This window comes from Corylus avellana, chromosome ca2 (genome assembly GCF_901000735.1).
Source record: "Corylus avellana chromosome ca2, CavTom2PMs-1.0".
Lineage (NCBI taxonomy): Eukaryota > Viridiplantae > Streptophyta > Magnoliopsida > Fagales > Betulaceae > Corylus > Corylus avellana.
In genome coordinates this window covers 21807035-21826259 of record NC_081542.1, presented here as the reverse complement: position 1 = coordinate 21826259, position 19225 = coordinate 21807035, and the positions used below count along the sequence as shown (strand labels likewise).

The window sequence follows — 19225 nt, the reverse complement described above, 5'->3', positions numbered from 1 at the left end:
AAATATTAGGGACTATAATATTTTTCCCTTAATGCATTTCATTTCACTGATGATTTATTTATACAAGTGATTACTCTGTTACTAACCGTTATACATTGCAGCCATTGCTTTATTTCCTTTTTTTGCTTTGTCTCGTTATCTTGTATTGCTTGATAGTTTACACGTACGTCAAGGTACTATTGAGGCATAATATTATCAGATTCATTAGGTGTTATTTTATATTTAATTTTGTTTCTTATAGAAAAGAAGAAACAAATGGAAGACGGTCATCCTCAAGGGGCTTCTTCTGAACAAGAAGATATCTTGGATCTGCAAACGAGTCATCCTCAAAGGGCTCCATATCAACAACCAGATATATCAAACTTGGAATCGGATGCTGAAGATGCAAGTCCTAAGGCTCTGTGGCCGCTTTTCGTTGAAATTCAGCCAGCGCTAAGCTCTCTTCTACGAGGTTTGGCTGACTGGAACGCGGCAAGGACATTACAAGAAGAATTGGAGCACACAGATGTAGACGAGGCAAGCTCAACGGGAGATGTTGAAAGTGATAGTAATGAGAGTAAGTGGTAGATCTCCCTTTCTCTTTATTCACGTGAAGTTTTTGAAATATTCATTATAAGTTATAATGTGAAAATTTTCAGGGGCAAAAAGATTTGAATACCTTAACATCTATCTTCCCCTCTATCAAGCTGGGCTAAAAGGTGATTGGCAAGCTACAAAGGCCATACTTGAGAAATATCCGGCTGCCGTTCGAGCTCCCATAACAAAAGGCAATCAAAATATTCTTCACATTGCAGCTGCATCAAAACATGATACGTATGTAAAAGAAGTGCTGAAATGGATGAGTCCGGATGACTTAAAATTGAAAGACGGATATGGTAACACAGCCTTTTGCTTTGCTGCTGTATCAGGAATTGTGAAAATTGCCGAGGAAATGGTAAAAATAGACAGTAAATTGCCATTGATCCGTGGTAGCAACCATCTTTTACCACTTCTCATGGCATCTTTGATGGAAAATAGAGACATGGTGTCGTATCTATATTACTCTGCAACTCCTTTTGAACAGTTGACTGCCAGCGAACGCATTGATCTCCTTAATAATATTATTTCCACTAATTTGTATGGTATGTATGTAACCACTTCTAATATTGTTGCAATTTCATTAATATCATATATATATTTTTGAACCAACCTTTGACACTCATCAAATTAATATTGTGTTTTTTTTTTTTTCCAAGCTAATATTGTGTTGATTGGTTGAACAGATATAGCATTGGATATTCTGAGAAGGGATACAACTTTAGCAACTGCCGAGGACAACAAAGGGCGTATAGCATTGGAAGTGTTGGCAAAGAAACCTTTTGCAATTGACACTAGAAGTCAGATGTCAACATCGGAAAGATTCTTAAACTCCTGTTAGTTTGCCTCCAACCCCAACTTATATATTTGCCAACCACTTGTTTTTATTACGTTGATCAAATCATGATCTACACTTTTTCTTCCGGCAAAATTTCAATCAACCCCAAAATATTGTTCTTACGAATTGTCGACTAGCAGGGGAGAAACTTCTCTTGGCCGAAAATTCAAAATACACATAATATATAAATTTTTATACTGAAATCTCCCAAAAAAACTAATACAACATATTTTTTTGGAAAAACTTCACAAAATTTCTTGAACTTCCACTTGTTTAATTAATTTGACACTACTCCTAAAATTTAAAAACTTTCAATTAAGGGTATCAAACTTTTAATTTCTTTCAATTACTCAATAATTAGGATTTTCTGTTAAATCTTGTCAAAATTTTCAAAATACTTGTTTTTGGAAATTTCCGGGGTGGCCTTCGAGCCAGCCCCACCACCAATGCGGCAGCCACCCCTCTAATTTTTTATTTTTTATTTTAAATTTATTTTATTTAAAAAAATAAAATTAATTTGATTTTTTATGATATATATATAATTTTTTGGGAATTTTTTTTAAAAATTTCTTAAAGATTAGGGACATTTAAAGTATAAAATGTTCCCTTTTAAAAGGAGACGTGCACTGTACACATGCCCCCTTTTAAGGCGATTTGTCAGTTCACTGTTTAAACATTCCTAATTTTAATTTTAGATACTTTATTTGGAACATTTACAAAATGTCACTATTTGAACGTCCCTAATTAAATAAAGACATTTTCTGGCCTAAAATGTCACCTTAAAAATGTCCATAACTCTAAGTTTTTTTGTAGTGCATACTACCACGCCCCAATAACCAAATTTAACATTTTAAATGGATCTAGGGTGACTAAAATTTTTAAAGCCTGAAACTTCTAGCATTTTCATACTTGGGTGCATATACATTGAATAACTATATAAAAATTTCATTAACCAATATGGTTAATAAAAGTAGGTTGAAAAAGAATCAAGATTTAATATATGGTTTTAGAGTGGGTAAACATGTTAGAAGTAGCATTTTATGATTTTTTTTTTTATTGTTTAATTAATATTGGTTTAATACAATCCACCGAATTGCGGCCGTAACCAAATGGCAGAGATAAATAGTTGTTTGAATTTAAAGAAAATTTTTTTTTCATTATTATTATTTATATTTTTTGTTATTCTTTTTAAGACATTTTTGCTATAGCGCGGGCTATAGGCTAATTTGCAAGTAGAATCTGAATCATTTGCAATTAGACTAGAGCTTGTTGCATTTGATATGCTTCAAAAGACATGCAAAGACAAAACTTATCCAAAAAAAGTTCAGAACTAGTAATTGCATTAAAGCATTTCATTATCTTCATTTTTAAATTCAAATTTCAATATTATTTTCTTTTTATAGATCGTGCCAGTGTCATTGATACAGATTTAATCCATTTTTACCTAATGACCTATGAATGGCTTCTTTTCCTAATCCTAGGGTACAAAGGGGTCCGGAACAAAGCTTTCATGCAGACGTTAGCCCATCAGTTAATTGAAGGCCTTTGGAAAAATATTCAAATATTGCCTGACAAACAGTTCTCAAGCTTTGTTGACAAACATTCCTCTTTACTTTTTGTTGCTGCGGAATTAGGAAATGTTGAATTTCTAACCATACTTTTACGCTCTCATCCGGATCTCATATATGAGGTTGATCAAGACTACAGAAGTTTATTTCATATTTCTGTTTTATATCGGCAAGAGAGTGTATTCAATCTAATATATGAAATAGGTGCTCTCAAGGATATCATTATACTCTTTCATGACAAAAATCGTAACAACATGCTACATTTTGCTGGACAATTGGCTCCATCAAAGAGGCTAAATATTGTATCAGGTGCAGCTCTTCAAATGCAACGAGAATTATTATGGTTTAAGGTGGGTATTGATATTATTCCAACTTCCTTAATTTCTTCTAGTTGCATATATATTGGTTGCACTTTCGCTATACAATTTATACTGTGGTTATTGTAGGAGATAGAAAAGATTATGCCGCCTGCATACTTGCGTGAGAAGAATTTGAAAGGCCAAACCCCTGAGGATATATTTATAGAGACACATAAAAAATTGCAAAGAGATGGTGAAACGTGGATGAAGGACACATCAAACTATTGCATGCTTGTGGCAACATTGATTGCCACTGTAGTTTTTGCTGCAGCTTTCACTGTACCAGGTGGAAATCAACAAGAAAATGGCACTCCTATCTTTTTAGGAAGTAACTGGTTTATGGTATTTTTCATATCAGATGCAATAGCATTCTTATCCTCTTCGAGTTCAATATTAATTTTCTTGTCAATTCTTACATCTCGTTACAAAGAAGAGGATTTCCTCAAATCATTACCTGGAAGGTTGGTGTTTGGACTTACTGCACTCTTCATCTCCATAGTTGGCATGGTGGTCGCCTTCAGTGCAACTTGCTTTTTGGTCTATAAGACCAAAACAATAAGGATTCCAATTGTTATAATTGCTTTGGCTGGTGTCCCAATTATTCTGTTTGTTTTGCTACATTATGATCTTTGGTTTGATATAATCCGCTCAACATATTGGTCTAGATTTCTTTTTCGGCCACGTAAACATGGACTTTTCTAGCAAATGGAAGATGCAGACCCCATCAATTGCTCAGTAGACATGGGAGGCCAAGGAAGGAATTTAGCAAAAATCAAGACTTTTCAATTGTTATCCATAAAACTTCAATTTAATCTCCCTTAGAGTTATTCTGGTATGTGTGAGAAATATAATTTCACATTGTATTTTTCTTTCTTTATTTGTAAACCCATGATTGGGTTTTGACTGAAGTCAACGTACCATTTAATAAGAAATTTCAGTTGTCAAATAATGTACTGTACCTTTCATTTGACCTTTTATTACAACCATAAGTGAATTTTGTTAAAAAGTTCTCAAAACTAATGTAATTATATATATGCATGAATATCTATATTTTGTTTGGAAATCTTTTATAATTTTAAAGAGTTTTGGAAGAGAAGAATTGCAAGTGAGAAAGAGAGAAAATGATGAAAAAGACCTTTAATTGGTAGATGCACATTTGTGTAGAGACGACCTTTGTCGTCACTAGTGATACTTTTGTTGTCGATAAACAAATAGGCATCTGAGGCATATTTGTTGTCGCTGGTATTTGTGATTTTTTTATTTATTTATAATATTATTATTTTTTCCAATTGTTGTTTTAATTTTTACTGATTATGAGAAATAGATATCGAAATTTAACTAGTTGATCATTTGTGCTCTTACTACATCATTGCATAACTGATCATTACATGATACTGCATTATTACAACAAGACATGTGTTCTGACCAAATAACATCATTGCATGTAAAATTCATTACAAAAAATAAAATAAATATATAAATAAGTGGTGAAATGTCCTTTATACATTTTTTACTTTGAAATGTTTTCTGCGTATATGTATATGGAAATTCGTTTAAAGAGTATTATGCACATATGCCCCATGCACGTGCGTACGTAGATGATGGTGCAGGACGCAGGTGTATTAAACAGACACATTCTTTCTTTTAGTTCTTCATCAATTAAACGAAAAATATCTTTGGCCACCAGAATTTTGGAGTGAACAAGTCGTTTGCCAGGTTGCAAATTGAATCTTAGATTATAAAGGTCTTGTAAGTTGACTAATTTGTTACATAAATCTTTAATATATAATTGATACCTTGGATTGGTCTGCCCTTGAATTAGTTTTACTTTTGAAAATCAAAATAATTTTAAAAAATTATTTTGATGTGACATAAAAGTGAAAACAATTTTAAGCTTTTTATGTTTTGAATTGATTTGAACAAAAAAAAAAACAAAAGTGAGAAAAAGAATGATTTTTTTTTTTTTTGGAAAAATATGGAACTTACATTGATGAAATTTAACTAACATAAAACTCTTACATCACTGAGCATACAGCTCTGAAAAATCATAACAAAAAGCTATGAAGGTTACAAAGTTATAAAAATGACTTCACGCTTCCGCTAACCCATGTACAATTACATTTAAGAAACATATCTGCTTCGTGCAGACTAGATCTAGAACATGAGTAGCCCAAATACAAAAACAAAAATAAAAAACAACTAGAAACTAAAATTTCAGCTGTGCCCCCACACCGATATATTTCATCCTCAACCCGAAGGCCAGGATAATAAATCCATCCTCAACCCGAAGGCCAGGACAAACAAAATAATAAAAAACAAATAATAAAAACCCCACAAGCAGTAGTGGAGGAGCACGGTATCGTAGACATCCCTTCGGAAGACACGCCTTAGCCGAAGAAGACGATCAGATCTAAGGTTGAATAGACTAGATCTGGATCTAAATCTAGATCTACAAACTAGATCTAAAGCAACTCACCAAAAACGGAGACCAGAGGAGCCTACAGAGAATACACTGAGCACTATTACCATGAAAGAAAAAGAGGAAAGATCTAGCCTGAAATTTATCTTGGTGTTGTCTAGAAGAAGAGAGAAAGAGGAGAAAAAGAATGATTTAACAAACAAAGAAATGCTAATTAATTAATTTTCTTGACATGCATTGGACCAATATTAATTAATCAAATCCCTGAATGGCAAACTAAGCTTAAAGTACCATGATAATTTTCATTAATTTTCTGGTCACACAAATACCTTCCTATTTTTTTAATTTCTTAGAAAACTAAAAATAGTAAAATTTCAATCAAATAATTAAATTTCATAATTTTTTCTAAACTTAAGATTTTGAAATAATTGATGATTTAACATAATAACATATTAGATGTTTTGATTTCAAATTTTATTTCCGTAATTTACTTCTTATTTTAATTGAATAATGGAATCATCGAGAGAAGTTTAAACCAACACTTAAAAGAAAAAAAATGAAATAATGAAATTTATAATTTTCTATCATTCATGTCACATGAACCAGAACATATAATAGGACTACATGTGGATCAATCATGCTTACCAACCATTGGAATAAAAACCTTAAGTAGGACCCATGTAAATAGGGTCCACAACTCCACAAATACACATGTGCTAGCTTCATATATATATATATATATATATATATATATATATATCCACCAAACATTGTCCCACATGGATAAAATATGATAATATCTTTTCAAATTTCCGAGCTAAACATAGTGCAACTTCTTCCAAACTTGGAACCTCATGATAATCATTCACCAAATAAGAATCTCCCATCATGCCACCACGATCTCCCATGATTGCATACAGCCATGCACGTCCTCATCATGGTTCCCCACCTTTTCCTTAGCCTTCTAAATTAAAATCTTGTCTCTTTTCCAGTTTTCCCACCAAGCTTTTTCTTGTATTTTATCCAAAACATTAATTGTCCTTCTTCTTCAGATTTGTCAATGACCTCTCCTCCCCCAAGAGTTCAGCTAGTTTCCAGGTCTGTTTCCGACCGACTTGCTCAGAAGTTCTATGATGTCTCTGAATTCGACTTCGATTACGAGAAAAGTGGATTGTGGTCTCCTCCGGTCCAAAGACGGGTGTTCATGAGCTCCTCCGGGAAGATATTCACGGAACAAGATACTCTTAAAAAATTCAGAAGCGTCATGCATGGTCGGCGTGGAAGAAAACGCAAAGCTTGTTTCAATGTATGAGTATAATTATCTACTGTCCCTTTATTTTTCTGTTAATTATTGGAAAGTGAGAAGATTGATGGCTCATCATTACCATTTTCTTCTTGTTTTGCAGGTATTAAATTGGTGTTTTTGAAGATGTTGAACTTGAAGGCAGCCTGAAAATACAATCCAAATTGACCCTTTTTTTTGGGGGTAATTATAACTTTCTTCCACTTGGCAATGTAAATTTTACATATGTTTGAAATTGTAGGAATATTCTTGTGTGGGAGTGGTCCAGTCCCACATTGGATAGAAACAACGAGAGTACTATGTGATTAATATAATACTATTGGATTCAAATCTATAAACTTAAGATCCCTTAACAAAATGATACTCCCTATACTTAATTTGTTGTTGGAATATTTGGAAAGCCAGCTGCTTCGCTTGTGCTAATCAATTTCCTGCTGATGAAAGATTCAAGCAAGTATTATTCATTGAATAGGAGTCATCTAAATTCTCATTACAGCTATATTTTACAGTTTGTTCCAATATCAGAAATTTGTTTAAGTATTACGCTGCCTACATCAAGTTTGCTCAGGCTAGTGCATTCTTTTTCTTAAGAATATGGAAAATAGACAGTATCAAAGTTTGCTGTCAAAATTCAAGATCCTAGGAACTGTCATCTGGCTTTTATCAGCCGCTTGATGTCATAATATATATCAAAGTTCAATCATTGACCAATTGCTTTCTTTAATATTATCTGTCTTGTTAATCAATAAGTTGCGAGCTTTAGCCAAAGTCCAAATCATTACTTGCTGTAAATTGAAAGAATAATTTTCAATATTCGAAAGCTCCATGTAATATTAAAAATGTGTATAATAAATTTATTCTATATTTTAACTAAAAAAAAAAATACTTTTCTCTATTTAAGTTACCAATTTTTCAAAGTAACTACATTTATTTAAATATATATTTTTTAAAGATTAGTTTATTTTATTAGAGGAGAGAATGTCTGAATTTTTTTAATGTTCTTTTCATATTTGGTGAGTGCTCACCAAATTAGGTGAGTAGTGAGTACCGTATCGCTCACAAATTTGTTGAGCCAGATGTTGCTCATTTTAGTATTCCGGCTGGCAAAAATAACATTTGCGTTACTTTGCTAGCTGGACGAGAATGCCCTTTATGGCCTTTTTGTGAGCTGACAGCAAACAATCAGGCACATAGCCTTCTAATAAGTAAGGAAGATTTAAACCTTTCTTATCTTGCCGATAGCAAATTAGAGTGCAAAGCATTTACACTAGCGTTAAAGAAGCTAATTATATAATGTCAATTCTCATATTCATGGACTGCAAATATAGTAGCAATAAATGACAAGACCATTTGTTCTCATATTCTGTCGGAGCTATAAATATTGTCTTCATTTGTTGCTTTTGTACAAAGCTGATTAAAAGCGCAAGTTGGAAGGAAGCTTTCAAAAAACGAATCCAAACAGTGCCTGCTGGCAGCCTAACCCGACAGCCATAGATACATAGAGATAAAGATCCACGAAAACCACCGTACTTCAGAAAATTTCCATAGCTCAATGCATTTCAAAAGTTACTGCAAAAAATTTACAAGTGAGTAAAATATATACTATATAAATCATTCAAGGCATATGGAAAATTGAGGGTCCTACTAAAAGGGGACAACATTCTGATCACATATCTGTATGCAGAAGCCCACAATTTGTCTCTTGTCTTGGTGTTGTAACTTTGCATCAGACTTGTAAGACAGCATGCAGTACTTTTTACAATCAAGTTGCTTTTACCCTCTTACCAGATGCCTTCTTTTAGGCGAAGGAGAAGTACAGCTAGCCTGGACTGAGGACACACACAGAGAATCTCGTATTGATTTTTGTTTTTGAAAATCTTCCCTTGAAAAACCAATGTTGATTTTCAACCACAAAACAAAACCCATCATTTTTGACAAATTGAAACAAAAGATTGTCCATTTCTGGGGCCTAACCATTGAATCAAGCACCTGTCTACTGCAAGAGAGAATCTCTTGGTTAATCCAACGTCAACCAGCTACCAAATGCTCCATCTGTGCACCCATGGAAAATTTCTTACATTGATTGGTTCTTAATTCATTGGAAACTGAGTCGCCATGCTGGCTTTCAGGGTTAAACCGGAGAAAGAGAAGAATGGAAAGTTAAAAAGCGCCAAAAACTGGCTCTGAGATGAAAATGCAGACATGGTTCAAGTAAGTCAGACAGCGTAGGAACATAACACTGATGTAAGGCTGATAATTCATGTTCGCACGTCATGTTCGAGTCATATTAAAGCACAGAAATAAAATTATATACATAAACTCTAACCTGATCCATTTAGATAAATATGTCAAACTTTTCAACTTTAATCTGCTAATTTAAATTTGAATTCATGTCAAGTTCGCAAGACGTGTAAAAACTTGTTAGCTCTAAATATTGCATGTCAAATTTAGGTCGTATTGAAACATATAAACCTATATAAGGCAAATTTAACCCGACCTATTTAATTAAACATGTTAGACCAATCAACCTTAATTAACTTGTTAATTTCAAGTTAAGTTTGCACCAAATTCACACGTCAAATAAATAATTGCCGCTCTACAAGAATGTGTCTTAACATATATTTTTTTTATTGCAGAAAGTGTCTTAATATTGCTACTAGAAGTCTAAAACAGTGAGTGGTAAACGTGTTCACTTCCTTTTATTTTTCTCAATAAGCATAATTAAGTATACACACATTAAAAGAAAATGTATATAATCGTTAACCCTTTTTTATGTAAGTTGTTATATTCAACAATCCTCTTTTTTGATTCATCTATACATAGACATCAATTGAATGCAAAGCTCAAGAACATTATATTTCCTTTCCATGTTTATATATATATGTTTCTTTAGAAACCTCTCCTCCGCTTTCTCCCAACGAATGTATACATCTGCATTGATCAACCGTAGTTAGTAAAAGAGTTCCTCAATCTGCTTTACTGAGTCAATTAACATGTCAACAAGCACAAAGATTTTCTTCTCAAATCCTTACCAAGATTTTGTTCGGAGACTCTACATAGTAAATAAATATATAATCACCTTGCTTTAGCATCAGACTGGAACAGGACTTTGTTCCAGGATTTCTTTTCCTGTAAATGCCCTCCTTTAAAGTTTTGAAGTATACATCGTAGTCCTTCTCCGGAGGCAGATTTTCAGGGTCCACGGTGAAAGGCTCACTAAATGGAATCACACTTTTAACCTGCAGAAGACACAAAAAGGACATGATAATGTCCAAAACCCCAATAAGAAAGGGGATATGTCCAAAAGCATATCTTGGACACCTATATGTTCAACAGTAAAATTTGATAAGCTCAAGAGTAATAAGGAAGGATGACAAGTTTACATATTCTCCCACTTTCAGTTCATGTTATAGTCAGTCAAGCTTTTAATCAACTCAAAAAGAAGTTCCATGGTAAATAGTTAGCACTTGCCTTATCTACTCGTAGTGGAAAAATCTAAAGTGATCATCTAATTGCGAAAGGATTTCCAACTTTTTGTGTAGACAAAATGATCTGCAGACAATTTTTAAACATTTTTGGCAACCGTTCCTCAATTTTCCAAGAGAGTGCAATAGTGCACCCTCCAAAAGATTTTATCATTTATGTTAGAATGATGAAATTTGCCACTTTGGGATTACGATTTCAATAAATGCGATTTTAAAAATTGTGTTTTTTAAATCGCTACTTTTAAAATCACAAAGGCATTTGATAAAACATGTTCAATAGTATTTTTTTATTAAATATTTGTTATGAGAAATCATAATTTAGTTTAAATTCGCGCTTTTTCAAATAAGTACCCCATAACCTGCTTATAAAAATCGCAGATTTTTTTTCTATTTTAAATTAAGTGTTTTTTAAATCGTAATGCCTATTGCCTTATGTTTTGCGATATCTTTTAAAAATTCTAATTATTCTTGCGAAATCGTAATTTCAAACGTACCACGGTAAGGGACAGAAGGAAGATTATCAAAGGGTGGATAACAAGACCCTTTGAGCTTGAAATCCATATCATGTAAAAGAATTTGCAACCTGTTCTCTAACATCAATGGTGGAATCAGCAATTACGATTATAAAGGTTGCGCGAAGTAGTGATAAAATAGAATCAGAAGCAGCACTCGCCTATCTCTATAGGGGCTTACAGACAAGCACTCCTATTAATTTGTAAACTACATACCTCCAATTGGGTGGGAGGAAGAGAAAAAAGTTCATATAAGTTAAAAATTCAGATTTTATTTATGTATTAAAATATGGTTCTGTGAGTTGGATTGCATAAAAAACTGCAAGCATCCTTAGTAAAACTTGATCTTGATCAATATGCCACATGCTAATGCTGTATTCAGAATCACCTCAAACTATACAAACTAAGATGTCTAGCTATCACTAGAAAGTTGATAATATGCCAAAAAAGGGAAGCAGGAGTATTACAATAGGCTACGGTTACGACCTCTTGTGAACTCTCTGGAATTCCTGTCCGGGCCTCTCGGGAAACACTGTCCGGACACCCAATCGATCGTCCCATAGAAGTCTGTTGATCTCTCTGGAAATCGTGTCTGAACATGGCTTCTAGCTAGGTGTTCGGACACTCAAGGCTGAACAAATCTTTCTTTCTGCATTTCTTCAGACTAACACGCATTTTGAACCTATTACAATAAGACCCCGAATGAGCCAATCTAAAACTAACACTTACGCCATTTAGCAATGTCTTGCACACATCAATTAAAACTGCAATATTATTTATGGAAGCTAGCTTCATAGATAAAAGACTCCAATTGCTACGCCAGAAGTTGGGGGTAATCAAACTTGTCAAATACAAGAGTACAATGTGGAAATAATGTTGGAACTTATGATCTTTATTATAATACTATATTAAATCATTATTTTTTCTAAAAAGTTAAAACGATAAAATATAATAAATTTAAGTTATGTTCTGTACATGAAATGGCTATTCTATTAAGAAAAAAACATATTTCTATTAAGAAGGGAAGAACGTTGAATCGAATAGCCTCATGTTATACATTAAATTATTATATACACCCAAATTAATCTTGCATGTTTTGAACCAACTACTTAGAAAAAAAGATTAAGTTGGCAAAAAAACATTTTTAGCTAGAATAAATCATACCAGCGTGGTTTGTTAGAACAATTTTCCTTGTGTTATTAGACACTAAATCAACATGTTTGTGATTGCGTTGGATAGTTTAAAAAAAAAATTACTTTTAGTACTTAAAAAGCTGTGTCAAACAAAATGTGGCATGTTTGGTAAAAAATTTCAAAAATATTTTTTTGACATTTTTATTTTAAAAATGGTCAAAACTCATTTTTGGCAAAAACTTTAAAATGATGCTTTTGACAAAAAAATATTATTTGATTTAAAAGCTCTATTTTCCAAAAGCAATCCAAACACGCCCTTAAACTTGCAAAAGAGAAAATAGATATGCAATAAAGCCTGCCAAAGGATACTAGTGGATAACTTTGATGCTTATAAAATCAGCAAAATGTACTTTTAGAATGTAAGTAATGAATTGCTAATGCACAAAGTTTTGGGTAAGAGACTAAAAGTTCATTTTTCCTGACTGTGAGTCATCTTTTATAGTGACTCGTTTTCAATTGGTTTCCATTGGTTACTTCATGAACTCTTCTCTTTAGGGTGACTTACCCACCGAAACAAGGTATTTTAAGTAGTTTGCTAGGGTACAACTCAACAAGGCACTCAAACTTTGTCTCCATAGAACTTGACAAAGCACTTAAAATGAAGTCAAACATAATTACAGTCTGCTTGAGATTGCATTTGAGAAACGGAGCTTTTAAGTCAGAAAAGTAAAAGCTTCATTTTTAAGCTATAGAAAGATGTATGTTTTGGTCATTTTTAGGCTTCTTGACATTCAAAAGTGCTTTAAATTTTTTTTTTACCAAACTGACCTCTTTTTTTTTTTTTTTTTTTTTTTCAAACGAGCTTTTAGAATATTAAACACACTTTTAAGCTCAAATGCAATTACAAACATGTCTAATAATTATTCTAACAGAGTATACTCGTAATGCATGCGTAAGCAGAAATTAAAAATTGGTATTTTTAATTAATGCATGTATTGCATTGATATTTTTGTCTTCCAAAATTTTGTAATTAATGTATGAATGCATGTGATGCACTAATATTTTAAGATTGTTATAACAACCCAAATAATGTCTGCAAGCCTGTTGTTAGCATTTCAAGACTAGGAATCGTGTTCCCCTCCGTTGCCACGAAACTTATAAGATTAGAATAATAAATGGAAAGAACATTCTTTAATGCAAACAATCTAAAATACATAAATGAATAGAACCCAAATTTGAAAAGTTAGTCAAAGTAAATAATTTTGTTTAATACTAAACGTACGAAAATTGCAAGATAAGACACGAGCAATGCTTTCGTGTGAGATTGACGTCACTAGCTAGTAATCCACTCATTCATTGAAAACACAAACTACTTTTAATCCTGATCATGAAAATGGAGCCTATTCTTTTTTCCTTTCTCATTTCTATTTAAAAAGATTAAACTATTTTGTTTGCATCAACCCACCATTATTAAAAAAATGTACATTTATTTATAATGGTGAGTGGATTTTGACATTTTGTAGTGGTGGATCAGAAAGCATACAATCCAGACTTCGACCACGAGAGAGAATTAAAACGAGAGTAGTTGCCCACTCATTTTCAATCATTTTTTTTATTTGAATATAATATATGTGTCAAAATAATATAAATAATATAATGATCAATATAATGTCACATCAGCAGTACAATAATTCTTTTAAGCTTTGAACGTACGCCATTATAATTAACTTAATATAAAGTAACATATAAATATAATCGACCAATAAATGAATATCTAATCAGATGTATGAAGAGATCAGGAATGTAATCAGATGTAATTTTAGAAAATGAAAGGACGTATTTGTAAGACTAGATTAATTGACGGAATTCAAAATATAATATGGAGATCAATAAAAAATAGAAAGTCTAATTAATTAAGTAAGCGATTTTAGAAACATAATTTTTTTTTTTTTTTTTGTCGTTTTTCATATTTGTTTTTGAGTTATTAAATTGTTATATATACACACCCTTTTTTTCTTTTTTTTTTCTTTTTTTTTTTTTAATTTTTGAAAACGTTCAAGCGCCTCCCATATATATAAAACACTTTAATAAGTACAACGTTAGAAAGAAGCAATATTAGAGATAAATTGGAAAATTTCCACCACGAAAGCATGCATATGTTCATCGCTAAGAGAAAGCGCTTCCTTTGCAAGCCGATGAGTTACTTCATTGCCACTTCGCCACACACACCATTTTTCTAGACAACCCAATGCACCAAAAAAAAAGAACACAAAATATTGTACAAAACACTCTTCAAATTGCTATATATCCACGTGACCAATTTGTTTTTTGTCTGCACCAAAAAACAAATGTTCATGCCTCAAGGAGAAAGATGGATAATTCTAAAAATTAAGAAACCTATTGCATTGTCCCAATTTGATTTATTCGACGTAAAATATTTTTTATATTTTTAAATATTTGGTTGTGTTTTGGGGAAGTTTGGCCAACCTACTGCGTTCACACTTGCAGCTGTAACATGTTGACTAATTAATCAAGCCTATGGGGTTACAATAATCAACTTAATTAATTAAGAAAAAAAATAAAAAACCAGATCATTGTCATTGACTTGTCATAATTAGTGTTATAAATCCTCTAAGCCTGATAGAAACTGCATTGCATTCATTCAGGTTGGATTGATTTGTTGAGGCAGAGTTTACGATCGAGTACTCTGTTCTTGAGTTATTATCTTCTCTATACAGGTATTTTCTTTGTCTCATACTACTCTTATTCATTTTGTTAAATTATTGATTAAATGATTAGATTTATCTCTTCCTATTAGTTTAAACTTTTGGTATAACTTGTAATTTAACATGATATCAGAGTCAAAAGTACTTGATTCGAACCTTGACTCTATCAAATTCACTACATCATCACCATCATCTATGTTAAATTGTCTGATAAATCCAAATATACCGATTATTATTAGAAAAATAATTATAACATTTCAATTTGAAGCATTCAAGCTAGCAAGCGAATTCCTAGCTAGCTTTGAGTTTAATTACTTGAAATTGCTTTTATTTCTGATAAATTACTTTTCGAAACTGTGAAAGAAAAAAAGATGTGGTTTTGGGGTCGCAGTTATTTTATTCAGGGTGCTATTTGTACGGAAGATTTGTCCCCTGTGGTTTTTTCTTTTGGGGGAAATTGCCATGTTGGGATTTGTCCAAGGATTACGTCTAGCATTTCACATGATGAAATCATAAAAAAGAATAAAAAGTATCTTTTCTATATATTTTCTTAATTTTAGTATATATATATATATATATATATATATATATATATATATATTCAGTATTTCAACCTGAAACCTAGCTAGTTCCGTAGTAAGTCATCGATCTTCTTCTGTTAGTGATGCCAAACCAAGAGTTCAGTTGGGTATAAGTCATGAAATTACTTTAGCGTCGGCTGTGATCTATGAAAGGGTTTTTATTTTTCGATTTTATGATGTATATATGTTTTATCGTTAATTTTTATATTATAATGTTTATAGAGGATTTAGATTGAAGTAGAGTTTTAATTATCTATTATTTTGACAACAATATTGAACAGACGTATAAGACTTTAATAATAATAAATTACCCTTACAAAAGTCCTGAAATCTATTGAGAAGTAAAGGAATATATATATATATTCCTTTACTTCTCAATAGATTTCAGGACTTTTGTAAGGGTAATTTATTATTATTATTATTAGAGAACGGTGGACTAACGCAGCGTGAGGTCGTGGGTCTCAAACAACAAGCAAGTAACAATTCTTCTTAAAAAACTCAAGTATATCAAGGATTTAAGGACTAAACATAGAAGAAACTCAAACTTTGAACTTTCATATTGAACAACTGAATAATTATCACAAAGTTACGTTCTTAGGTCTATAAATTAAAACATATAGGGAAAACTTTACTGAAAACTCTCAAACTTTTACCCGTTTTGAAACACCCCCCATAAACTTCAAAATCTCTCAATTTAGTCCCCTGAACTTTCAATTGCTCTCAATTTGGACCCTTCCGTTAATTTTAACCGTTAAAAATATAAAAAAGACCAAAATATCCCTGATTTTTGTTTTTTTTTTTAAATTTAAAAAAAAAAAAAAAAACATTTTGGAAGTTGAAATTTTATAAAAAAATCAGGGGTATAAACGTCATGTAACGTTCAAAATTTGACGGAAGGCTCCAAATTGAGAGTAATTGAAAGTTCAGGAGACTAAATTGAGAGATTTTGAAGTTTAGGGAGGGTTTATCAAATTAGGTGGCAGTTCAGAGGTCTTCAGTAAAGTTTTTCCAAATATATATTTATAGGCCTCAAACTCCTAAGCTTAGTAGTAAATGTAAAAAAGTAGGTTTAACATAACTGAGCTGCTTTTTAATTCGGACGGCACAGAGGCTCATTCGAACGAGTATGAGATAAAACTAAATGAAACACAACTCTTATTCTACGTTCGCAGGCTCGTTTGGACAAGCATTCTCTGTGGCTCTCTAGAATGTATCGTTCGCAAGCTTGTTCGGACAGGCTTGTGAACGAGGGCTTTTGTGACTCTCATGGAATGTCTTGTTTGCAAGCTTGTTCCGAGGGACTAGCGAATAAGGCCTTCTTTGACTTATTTCTAAACAGCTCGTTCAAACGAGCTTGTGAGGTCATTCGGACGCCCCTGGTTGACACTGATCTGAACACTTGCATCTGCTCCAATCATCCTTGTAATAAACTCTCATGCACTCTGATCTACACCAGAATAATTAATATAGTATTTATTTCATTCGTTCTGATTAGATATAAGAACTTTTATAGAATAAGGCTTACGGGGCTTTTCTTAGGACAATATTAGTATATTGCTACCAATACATAGATTTATATTGGGTGACATATATATATACTTTATTGACATATGACTTAGTTGTTGAATATTTTTTTCTGTGCCATTCTTGACGTTGTTTGTGCTAGCTAGCTAGACTAACTAGACTTACTGATTCTAGAAGGGCAAATGGGCGCTGGTGCTAGTGCTGCTCAGAACAGGAGACGCCCAGCAAGAGGTCATGCCCAAGGTATTTCCTTCCAATTATCATCAGCTATTTAATTAAATAAAGCCATGCATATTGAAACTTCGAATCTCTGTGTGTGTTTGCATATATATATATATATATATATATATATATAGCTCTTTTTGTAAATTCATCATTAACTGATTATTAAATTTATAGGACATATACGTGGTCTTACATATTCAATAGTAAATTTGCCAATCTCTTATAGAGATAGACAAAGACAGATGGAAACCAAAATCTTCATGTTTTCTTACGTTCTTATGCTGTCTAAATCTAACCAATGTTTAGTTACTATTAGGAGTTAAAGAAATGGTCCTTTGTATAAAATTTTAAACAGTGGATTTCGTTTTAATGTTCAAACACTAGCTAAATAATGTTTATAGCTATTACATGCCTAAACTATTATGGGTTTGATCTAATATCTTTAAGAATATTCTTAGATTAATATTCACCAGCTGTGCGAGACTAATTATAGTTATTTATCATAGTTGGGCAAAGGCGGCAGAATGCATACCCAAGGCCCCATGCCCCCAAGCCACCCAATCCAGGTCGAAGGACCATGAGTACTATTGGAGCTAGGGTTAGGTGGGTGGCGGTGAGTATTAGGGCTCGTATCTACGTCAAAGAATATTCAGTTCGCAAAAATGGAAAGTAAGATTGGTGCTCTCAGTAGCACTATATATACGAAGGATTTGCGTTCTTAGTTCATTTAAAGATCAGACCTATTTGTATTATATATACATGTGATGTATTTGCTGTTTGAACGTACATCTTCGATCTATCCTGCTTGTTTATTTTGTTTTCTACATACGTTAAGTATTTTGTTGGTTTTTATTAATGTCTTATGATCTTTACTAATACATTTCATATTTTCTTTTAATTACCGGCTGGTCGTACATTCTCTCTTAACTATATCATCCTTTTTCCATCAATTCGCGACCCAAAAAATGGACGTAGAGTCATGTGTTGTTGTGGCTTGTATTGCATGTATTTAATTTGAGTAATGTAAAGTAATTGTACTTAATGGTCTATCACGAAATTGCAAAACGAGGAAATTAAGTCTATGTTTTGGAATTAGCATATTTAGTATATATAAGACATCGAAGCCCACAAAACCCATCATTTTTGACAAATTGAAACAAAAGATTGTCCATTTCTGGGGCCTAACTATTGAATCAAGGGCCTGTCTACTGCAAGAGAGAATCTCTTGGTTAATCCAACGTCAACCAGCTACCAATTAATGCTCCAACTGTGTGCCCCATGGACAATTTCTTACATTGATTGGTTCCTAACTCATTGGAAACTGAGTCGCCATGCTGGCTTTCAGGGTTAATTAACCGGAGAAAGAGAAGAATGGAAAGTTAAAAGACGCCAAAAACTGGCTCCGATATGAAAGTGCAGACATGGTCCAAGGAAGTCAGAAGGCATAGGAACGTAATACCGATGTAAGGCTGATAATTCATGTTCGCATGTCATATTCGAGTCATATTAAAGCACAGAAATAAAACTATATACATAAACTCTAACTTGATCCATTTAGATAAATATGTCAAACTTTTCAACCTTAACCTTGATGAATTCATGTCAAGTTCGCAAAAACGTGTAAAAACTTGTTTGCGCCAAATATTGCATGCCAAATTTAGGCCGTATTGAAACTTATAAACCTATATAAGACAAACTTAACTCAACCTATTTAATTAAACATGTTAGACCCATCAATCTTAATTAACTCGTTAATTTCAAGTTAAATTCGCGTCAGATTCACACGTCAAGTAAATAATTGCCGCTCTACAAGAACGTGTCTTAATATATATATATTTTTAAGGATAACTTCACTGAAGACCCCTGAACTTGCACCCGATTTGACAAACCCTCCCTAAACTTCAAAATCTATCAATTTAGTCCCTTAAACTTTCAATTGTAATCAATTTAGACCCCTCCGTCAATTTTAGTTGTTA

The 19225-nt window shown here is 32.5% G+C and overlaps 1 protein-coding gene across 1 annotated transcript; it reads left to right on the top strand.

The window, feature by feature from the left end:
- Positions 1-255: 255 nt before the first annotated feature.
- On the top strand, positions 256-4043 carry LOC132169316 (ankyrin repeat-containing protein NPR4-like). The gene is made up of 5 exons (XM_059580370.1): positions 256-556; positions 639-1121; positions 1263-1412; positions 2896-3332; positions 3429-4043. The coding sequence occupies exons 1-5, from the start codon at positions 256-258 to the stop codon at positions 4041-4043; spliced, it is 1986 nt and encodes a 661-aa protein (XP_059436353.1).
- Positions 4044-19225: the final 15182 nt, after the last annotated feature.

Coding starts and splice junctions, on each gene's coding strand:
- LOC132169316 (XM_059580370.1), top strand. CDS start 256: ATGGAAGACGGTCATCCTCAAGGGGCTTCTTCTGAACAAGAAGATATC. Junction 557..638: donor TGAAAGTGATAGTAATGAGA/GTAAGTGGTAGA, acceptor GAAAATTTTCAG/GGGCAAAAAGATTTGAATAC. Junction 3,333..3,428: donor GAGAATTATTATGGTTTAAG/GTGGGTATTGAT, acceptor TGGTTATTGTAG/GAGATAGAAAAGATTATGCC.